The sequence below is a fragment of the Anopheles cruzii genome, chromosome 3 (assembly GCF_943734635.1).
Source record: "Anopheles cruzii chromosome 3, idAnoCruzAS_RS32_06, whole genome shotgun sequence".
Taxonomy (NCBI): domain Eukaryota; kingdom Metazoa; phylum Arthropoda; class Insecta; order Diptera; family Culicidae; genus Anopheles; species Anopheles cruzii.
In genome coordinates, this window is record NC_069145.1 from 63,004,916 (window position 1) to 63,014,804 (window position 9,889).

General features: G+C 52.1%; 1 protein-coding gene across 1 annotated transcript; it reads right to left on the reverse strand.

The window, feature by feature from the left end:
- Window positions 1-2,528: 2,528 nt before the first annotated feature.
- LOC128273444 (HEAT repeat-containing protein 1 homolog) lies at window positions 2,529-9,296 on the reverse strand. The gene is made up of 4 exons (XM_053011409.1): window positions 8,134-9,296; window positions 7,798-8,066; window positions 2,967-7,722; window positions 2,529-2,805 (listed from the first exon to the last, which is right to left on the reverse strand). The coding sequence occupies exons 1-4, from the start codon at window positions 9,294-9,296 to the stop codon at window positions 2,613-2,615; spliced, it is 6,381 nt and encodes a 2,126-aa protein (XP_052867369.1). The 3' UTR covers window positions 2,529-2,612.
- Window positions 9,297-9,889: the final 593 nt, after the last annotated feature.

Consider the following 9,889-nt stretch of genomic DNA (forward strand, 5'->3'; position numbering starts at 1 on the left):
ACCGATCAGCTGGCGAGGAGTACAGAGACCCTGGCAAAGGATTCAGCAGTGGTCACCAAAAAGAGAGCAAAACGCATAGTAGAATTAGTTTCACAGCCAATGCCACGGTCGTCCATCGGGGCTGACCGGTAATAAAGATGTTGACTTCCCGCAGAGGCACCGGTGACCCGTTCAGCGTAACCTATCTCTTTGACCTTGCAATTTACAGTGAGTGTCAAAACGTGTGAGGGACATCATCCACTACACACGGTAACGGACAAGTTGAACCTTTCCCGGGTGTGATCTGATTGGAAACATATCCTCAAAAATTTACGAAGGGTCAGTATTCTGTCTAGTAAATGGCTTAGCGTGAGGCTCTGTTCCACGTTACTAGCCGTACGTCTTACGTCCGTCTTGCTGGTCCGCACCGTTGTCGGAATGTAAGAAAGAGAAAAAAACGCCTCGGTGCGTCGTCTCGCACGCGAGTCCCTTCCCAGCCAGGTCCTTGCGGGATGCACAAACCACCACCAGCACGCGCTCTGCGCCGTTATTTACGAGCCATAAATTACTAAGTAGTAATAAATATTTAAATATAAGAACCGCATAAGTAATGACTGGAAGTGACCCGTTTTCACCTGCTTCACGAGCGCGTAAAAATGTGACCAAACAGGGAACCCGAAACGGCCAACAGAATACGAAGACCAGTCCACCCATGGGTTCATCTCCTCGGGTCGCCTACAAATGGCGATGCGAAAGCAAAACAAATACTTCGACGGCAGCCTGCCGACCGATGGGGAGCGGCGGCCGAGAGATATATTAGTTCGGTCCCTTCTGTGGACCGAAATCGGCCAGCCGGGCGCCCCGACGGCTGATAGTGTGCTTTATTGTTGCATGCGCTCTTCGGGGGCAGAAAATATTAATCTATTTTTAATGGCCCAATGGCGGCTGTGCCGGGACAAAGTGTCCCTGCCCCCGAAGATGGCTCTACGAGGTAGTAAAGGATGCATCGGGTGCTTGGATCGCACAGTGATCGATATTCACAAACACACACACACACGCGCACAGGCACAAATCGGTAGTAAATCGTGTACTATCATCCTTCGGGCCAAACTTCGGACAGTGTTGCGGGCTGTCACAGCTCGAGACAGGTTTGCGTAATTAAACTAAAACTTTTCCCAAAAACCATCACGAAGATTAAGCACGCAGACCGAGTGGCCGCGGGCGATCCGTAACTCTTTCACCTATCGGCCGCACGGACGGTTGTCACCGAGTCACGGGCCAAAATCACGGTTTCGCACTTGGCAGCCATTAGGGGCCCAGGGGTTTCGGGGAATGCTTTTCGCTCGTTAATATTAATACCCGTGAAATGTATCCTTCCAGCGGGCGGGCGGGCAAACAACACACAAAAGCACTGCGCTGCAAGATCTGATCACGAACTCTCGAACTGGCGGCTCCTCGGAGGCACGTATCGGTCAGGACGAGCACACGGGCGTGACTGAGCCGACCGTAACTTTGGCAAGCAAGGGGTTATGGACCACCAGCCGACCCGGCGTGGTGTGCGATGACGGGTCGGCCCAGATGCTGAGATTGTGGTTGGAAGAGATTAGCTGTCCACACTCAAAGCCTTATAAATATTTACACGCAGTACGCCCTGATGTGATGTCCGTCAGCATCGCCGCCTTCCATCGTGGCTGCCTGTTTAGATGGCCGATCGTCATTGGCGAGATGTAGCATATATATAGGCGAATGAACACCGGAGCGGAGCGATCGTTATCAGACGCTGATGCTGAATTTTAGGGTGCCCTCAGACAAACAACCCAAATTCCCATTGCTAAAGCCCATAAACGTGAGACCCTCGAGGAGCGAATAGCGACCGGTCGCACGGGCACGAATGCAAGATAAAAGCAGTTCGACAGCCGAGCAGCCGGTTCTACTAAGATAATTTCTTAAAAGTACATAAAAGCGACGCACGGGAGATAAACGGACGAAACAAACTTCCTCCGCCCTGCCGCCGTTGAATGGCCAGTCAGGGAGCTTACACATTTTATTGTGGCTGGTGAAGGTCTTACCACTTTCTAGCCGGAGATAGCAGAGTGCCGGCGAAAGAAATAGGGAAGTAAACATTAGTGGCGTCACGGACCGGCACCTATCGGTAGCACCTCACAAAACATTGGTACCGAGTGAACTTACACGCTGCCCCAAAACTGTCCGGTTGGAAGTTGTTGGCGCACGTTACTGCAAGTGCAACCGGCCCTTAAGCGTTTGTTGATATCAAGGCATGTTTTTCTAAATTGTTTACGCATTAAACGTTCCTCCGTCTTTAGTGATGTCATTGACGCGATTATTTGCGGTTAGATTTTTAGTAAATATACAAAGAGCGACAATCTAATAAAATTGGTGCATTATATCACAGAAATTATGAATGCAAAAATAAATAAGTTCTCCGCATAACAAAACAATAAATGCAAAAGGCTTCGCTACTTTTGTCCCTTTCGCCATGGATACTTTTGTTCTATCCGTAACAGGCCATCGTTTATTTAATTTTTTTCTTTTATAAAGTTGCTTCTCCAGTCTACCGTTTGCCGACCTTTCTCTCAACAGCTCATGTGTCGAAGTTTGCGGCGGCGCCTACTTTAAAAGTATTTCTGCAAATCGTCGCCCGAAGCACGCCCAATTTCACGGCACGCGTGGTGCACCGCCTTCTCGACGGCTTCATTATCGTCCTCCATCAGTTCCGCCAGGAACGGAATTGTTTCCGGCAGCAATGGAACGTAGCTTTCGCCTAGCTTGCGCGCTATTTCCGTGCAGGCATCCAGGGCAAATAGTCTGCGAAAAGGAATATGCACCGAAGTTATGGTCGGCATTAGAATGGTTGGCGCTGCTAATAACGGCGAGGCTAATGACTATTGTTGCGGTGTGCGGGGAAGTAATGTTTCACACCGCACCACACACAACGCACCGACCTTATCTCGCTCGCGCTATCTTACCTCACTTCCGGCTCGGTGCTCCTCGTCTTCAGCAGCACCTGGTGGATGAGCTGCCGCCACAGCGAATCGTCCATGACGGCGACGGCCATCTGCGAGAGGCAGTCAATCACCAGGCCGCGCATTTCGTCGTGCTTCACAATCAGCCCATTCTCGAGCTGATCCGTTACGGGCACCAGCAGCATATCGAACCGGACCGCATTCATGAAGTGCTGATTATCGTACAGCGCGATACAGTGCAGCGTCCTCAGCACGTACCGCAGCAGGGTGACGTTCTTCGACGTGTCACTAAAGTGAAGCGTCGTATGCTCTTCGTTCCGCTCGACCTTGGTACTGTTGGTGGCATTCAGGAGCTTCGTTGCAATCGCAACCAGGTCACTGGCAAACAGGACGAACAACGATTTCAGCGCTTCCGCCACATGGCTACAGAGATTGAAGAACGTGATGGCCCGATCGTTGCTGGAGCTCTCCCGAATCGACCACTCGAACACCTGATAAAACAGTGGCCGGAACGTGCTTTCGGACAGTTTCAAAATTAACACCACGAACGCCTTGATGACGTGCTCTTCCGCCGCATCCACCTCGGCCAGACTAAACTTATCCGACGCAGCATGATTGCAGCGGAGCTGTAGGGCCGTGAGGAACAGTTCCGCCAGTTCGCCTCGAATCGCGCCAAAATCGGACGACTGCAGTTTCCCGAAGGTGGTCGAAAGCAGCCGCATCAGTGGCCCGATCGCCAGCAGCTGCCCGTCCTCGATTAGCTCGTGGTAGCTCTCTTCAATCGCCGGTACCAATACCCGGGGTTCGATCGATGTTGCCAGATTGTCCCAGATCAGCACCAAACGCGACTGAATGTTCGCCAACCGGGCATCGTTTCGCTGGTCGACCAGGGCGTACAGTTTCGTTAGGCCGATCAGCATCGACCGGAGGTAGGGCGATAGGAAGCGCGACAACGAGTCGACGATCTTCACCGTCAGCAGCACGATGCTCATCGTGAGCATATCGAATGGATCTTCCGACTCCAGCTGCGCCTTTAGAAACTTCTGCATCATCGGCATAAACTGGGGCAAGAAGTTGATCGAGTACGGTCCCAGATTGCTGCACAGCTCGCCGATGCACAGGATCAGCGAGGCCAGTATCTGTGGGTTGGGATTCTTCTTGTACCCACGCAGTTCCTCCACGAGGTCGCCCAGTATCGCTTGGACTTTCTTCGTGGCGTGCTGCGTCAGGATCTTGGACAGGTGGCGCAGTGAAATGTAACAGAGCTGCACAATGACCAGCCGTTCGAATGGCGTACCGATGACCTTCGTCTCGTCGTGTACGCCCTTCACCAAAGCCATCAACGGATCAAGCAGCTTCAGCAGACCAGCGTTGTGCGTTTCGTTGAAGTAATCCTGCTTGTACTGTAACTTGTTGTTGAGCAGCTCGATCACCTTTCGGCGCACCATCAGAAACCGGTGCTGCAGCAGCCCGTGGACGACAATAATCAGCGTTTCTGCCGCCAGCAACGAAATCGTGCCCTCAAGTATGTCGTAACAATTGTTTAGCATCGCCCGCCAGTACATGGGAATCTTGTCGTCTTCGCTTTCCGCCTTCACCCGGTCGATCGTCTTCGAGACCGCATTCACGTACGTCAGGATACCGACGATCAAGTTCTGATAGTACCGCTTCATGTCCACCGTTTGCTCCGCGGACAGCTGAGCGATCTTGTTGATGACGGCCACGGACGTTATGAGGCTGCCCACGAACTGTACCAACGAGTACTTGAAATGCTTCAGCTGCCGTGCCGTGTGCGTCTTCACGTTGAAGATCACACCCTCGACCGAGTCCACGTCCATGGCCACTGGTTCGTCGCCCGGCTTTCGCTTCTCCGGCATGTCCATCGGCAGGTCGCGCACGTACTGTATCAATTTGGTGCACGTTTCGATGATGACCGACGGTTCAAACTCGCGCGCTATCTGAATGGCAATCTCCATCCGCTTCGACAGGTCGTTCGTCGAAAGCTCCGTTTCGGCACGCGACTTTGAACGGTTCAACTGTTCCGCCTTTCGGCCGCCCTTCATGACATCCGATTCGATCAGCACGCCCAGAAAGACCCACAGAAACTCGTTTCCACCGAGCGTTTGGAGCAGCTTCACGTAGAGCAGTATCCTGCGGTGCTCCGGAACGTCCAGCACGATGTCGGAGAAGATCTTCAGAATCGGAATAACCTGCTCGGTGGTGACGGCATCGGCTGCGCCGGATCCTCCCGCCAATCCTCCACCACCTTGCGCGATCGTCGGTACGATCGATTCGATGATCTTGGAAATGATCTGAAAACTGTACGCATCATCCTGCCGCACGATCGACGAACCGACGAACGTAAAGATCTCCATCATGTTGTGTAGCACCTGTTCCGGCACGTACCGAGCGACGTGCGCCAGCAGAAGCAACGCATGGTGGTGAGTCTGTGGGTTTTGTGTTCCTCGGATGCACTGCACAATCAGCTCCACCTTCAGCACGCTGCAACCGGTCCCAAAAGCGGCCACCATGTGGGCACTTCCACCGCGCTCGGCCGCAGCATTTTCCACCTTCAGGATGCAGTGATGCAACAGCGAAAGGGCAATCTGCTTCACGTACTCCACGGCCGACTGTTCCTCGAAATCGAGACAGCACTTTAGGCACTCGAACAGTTTCGGCACCAGCAGCTGAGGGTTATCGAGCTTCGCCTTGTTCTGCAAATGCTCCAGCATCGTGACGCCACGTTTCCACTCCACGGTGGCCAACACGTGCTCCGATTGTGCCACGTGGATTGACGATCTGCGGCTTTTCGAGGCTTTGGACGGTGCCGGATGTACGGTGGCGGTCATCCAGTCGAGCAAACCAACCGTCAGCTCCGCATCGATCGTAACGTTTTTGAACAGTTTCGCCGTCGCAGCGTTCGTTTCCGGGTGCTCGGACAGCGTGGCCGCCTCAACGACGTGCTGCAGCACTAGCTTGGCGTACGGTTTCGGAAGTGTTTCGAAAATGTCCTCCCCCAGTGCCTGGATCATCAGGATGGCCGGTGTGCAGTGTTTCCGCAGCGCTGGCCCAATCAACGGCTTGTGGCACTGGAGCGCCAGTACCAGAAGCCGTTGGCAGACTTCACTGCGCACCAACAGCTCGGTCAGGTCCGAGTTGAAGCGTGCAATCAGCAACTGCAGCACAGCCGATTCGTGGGCATCGAAAGATACTCGCTCTTTATCCGCGCTAATGGACTCCAAAATGTGGACACCTTTCTGCATGGGCGTCAGGAAAACGGCAGAATCGTCGAGAAGCTTCAGTGTCGCCATCACACCGCACACGATGTAAGCCGGCGTCTCGGTGTCGATCGTACGGTGTGTCAGATCCTCAAGCACGGGCTTGAGTTGCTTACGGTCGGCTGATGAAAACATCATAAACAGTACCAACGAAAGCTGCTCATCGTCCATGAGCAGTTCTTCGCGTCGTTCGAGCAACCGCCCAAGGAACACATTGTACGCCTTCGGCAACCCATTGCGGTCCGCGTGGCGGACGACGATTTCAATCGTTTTCATCGCACACTCGCGCACGACTTCCGAATGCGATGCCAGTGCCAGCAGGACATTGGTGAACGCTGTTTCCGTCATCGTTGGAGCTCGATCGGCCAGCCGCTCCAGCATGGTGTTCATTAGGCACAGGGTGCGGATTTGAAATTGTGCACCGATGGCGAAGTTTGGCGATTCCTTGCCAAACGCTCCCGGATCGAGCAGGTGGACCGTATAGAAATGCGACAGATACTCGATTCTCTCCGACACACTGGGAAACAATTGTTCCAGGAACGATTTGATGAGGTCGCCAAAAATTGAGCGCATAGCTTTGGCGTCACGGCGAATGGTGCAGTACTGTGTAAGCGACGTTTTCAGCATACGCAACTGGAGCTTCAGGAAGCCATTCTGGTTCTCCAGGTTCAGCGGCTTGATTGGCTCGAAGGATAGACGCTCTATGATGTAGCGCATGGGCACCGCTATCAAATCCATTGGGAGCTTGTTTTTCGTCAAACACTGAATATTCGACGATACCTCGTACCGGAAAGGGTGATTTTTGAGCTGCATGATGGCATAGTTTAGCACACGATCCGCTTGCTCTACCGTACAGGGTGTCGGCAGGGCGGCCGACAGCAGCTGTATGTTAAAGCAGACCTGTATCGCATTCGTACACTGTCCGGCAGCCTCCACTGCGCTCAGCATCACGCTACAATTCTCTTCGCTGCTGTAAAACGTCGGTGCAAGATGTCGCTTTGCGAACGAGGTCGCTAGCAGCTGCTCGACAGTACGCTGGCCTTCCGCATCGTTTCCCAGCGGGAAAAGCAACGGGTACAGGATGATGACGATTCGAACTTTGTCCACCTTCTCGTACAACCGTCGATCGGTCAGCAGTTCAATCACTCGACGAATGATCACACGCCATCGCTTTGTAGCAGCCGCCCCTCGTAACACGAGCAGATTCAGTTTCCCAATCAATCGTTCCACGCCAACCAGATCTACTAACTCGTCCACTGAGAGCTGCAGAACCTCTCTGACCACGTCATCGTTGTCATCACTCAACCGCTCAAGCACACAATCGCGCAAAAGATCGTTTTTTCCTCCGGATTTTCGCTGCAGTCTTGACAAATGGGTCACCATATACTTAACCGCGTTCAGGCGTCGCACGGCTTCGTAATGGAACAGGTTCTCGAAGAGGTCGGCTTCATCTTCGTCGTACGAAGCTTGCAGTAGAAATCCTGAAACGCAATGCAAGGGGAAAGTAGAGGCAAAACCGTCCAACCAACGATCTACGGTGAGTCAAATCAACTAACCTAAAACATTTCGCAAAGCATTACGCTTCTTGTGCGAAAACTGATCCTGACCCTTCATCACGCGTTTGACCACCTTGTCGAACGGCGTCGGGTACTGCCGTTCGAAGCTTTTCAGAAACTCCGAGTACCACTGCGTGACTTTATTGTCCTTAGCCACGAAGTCCTCATCGTCGCTGTCGAGATTAATCGTGCTGACGTCCAGCGCCATCTCATCCGCTGAGGATCTCTTTGCAGGGCTTTTTGCAAAGAAGTACGAGTCCAAAACGCATCTACGGGGGACGGATGAAGATGGTTAAAATGTTGCCTTCAAGCGTCATTTGTTCGCATCCTACTTACTGTATAATGTTTTCCGCTTCCTCATCGGATAGCTGAATTTCTAGCAGCAAGTGCCGGCAGAAGCGACCGTAAGTTTGCAGAGACTTTTCCGACTGGCATATTTGGTTGAGACACTTCTCCAGCACCTTTCGATAGAACACGATTATGTTGATGTCGTCCGCCTTTACGTTGCCCATGGCCGCCATCAGCCACTTGGAGGAGATGATTTCCTCGATCAACGCGTCGGAAAGAGTGTCCAGCTGTTGGTGCTGTGTTTGAAAAATCAGTACCAGAAGCATCGTGGCGTCGGTGGTCAGAGCCGGGTGCTGCAAACCGCACAGCTTCCGGACAATGTACTCGACGGTGTCCTGCGTCAGGCTCGTCTTCAGCACCAGCTGTCCGATGATCATGTACGATGCGGCCGTATAATCGACCGCCTTAGAGGCCAACCCCTTACCGATCGCCTGCAGCACCGAAACGACGTACTTTTCCGTCACCGAGTCGGCCGTGTCCAGCACGCCCAGCACGGTCGTACAGTAGAACGCGAACATGGCCTGCAGCACATTCGCTTTCTTGTCCAGCTCCTCGACCGCTCGCACCAAGAACTTGCCGATCGTTTTCAGAAACCCCGGATGACGCACGCCGTGCTCGACGATCGTGCGCTTCGACAGCGGGACACCGGTCTTGCGAACGCCTCGCAAGAACGCTAGTGATTCGCCTTCGGATAGTCTCATCGTTTGCACGCATCGGACGAAGATCCGCGTTTCGTGGTACGGCAGGATGAGGTTCGCAAAGTCCTCCTTGTTGTACTCGTGGATGTCGAAGCGACGGATCAACCATTCTAGGCATTTGTGGGCCGGCTGCAGCATAACGTACGGTGAAAGGTGGTAGAAAAACTTCCGGATGTTTTGGTCCAGCTTGGCGTTCAGCTCACTGTTCTCGACGGATCGCTGCAAATCCATCGACTTTTTATCGAACAGTGTCTCTTCGAACTGTGCGAAAGCCCCGTTAAGCTGGACCAGTTCCTCTAACCCGCTAGCTCCGATGTCGAAAATGACCTCACGATCCTTTGCGGCAGCTTCCTTCGCTTCGAACAGGATCGATGGAGTTTTGCGTGCATCGACCACCCCCCTCGACTGCGGAGCTGCCAAACGTTGCAGCTGTGCTGCTAAACTAGTGGTCATTTTGGACGCAGGTAAACCGGCACAACAATTTGTCTAAAAACACACAAAATCGTGGTAAAAGTTATTGTAGAAAGCAAGGAGAGCACAACACCGGCAAGCACGTGGTTTTGTTATGATCCGCGATTGAGTTTAAAGACGCGAGTCGACTCCAAACTGACAGCTCAATGACACTCAGCGCCCCTGGTGGTCGGAATAGAAACTGTGGTTTTCGTCCGTGTAGCTCCATCTAGCAACTGGTGGAGAAAGTAGAACTTGTTGAAAATTGTGCTATAATTTATAGGACTCAAATTCAAATGAAAATCCGTTGCGAAGCGTTAGAAAGTTTACATCATTCGAGTTTTCTAAAATGAAAATGCTAAATATCATATTTTTCCAAAACTGCATCTAAACCAGAATGATCCCAAATTAAAAAGGATACAAATCAACCGATAATAAAGGGTTCATAAAATCTTTTCAATAAGAAAGTGAAACCACATTAAACTACTATAATTTTCTTTAATTAGCGGTTTCTTTATAAGAGCATATCATTATTGGGCCCAATTGAAACCCTTCCCGAAACCGAACTCATTGATTTAATTGTCTCTTATTATAAC

Bases quoted from the DNA above. Each gene is read 5' to 3' on its own strand.
- LOC128273444 (XM_053011409.1), bottom strand. From the start codon at position 9,296: ATGACCACTAGTTTAGCAGCACAGCTGCAACGTTTGGCAGCTCCGCAG. The intron at 8,067-8,133 runs GTAAGTAGGATG...CGTCCCCCGTAG, and splicing joins GAAGCGGAAAACATTATACA to ATGCGTTTTGGACTCGTACT. The intron at 2,806-2,966 runs GTAAGATAGCGC...TCCTTTTCGCAG, and splicing joins AGCACCGAGCCGGAAGTGAG to ACTATTTGCCCTGGATGCCT.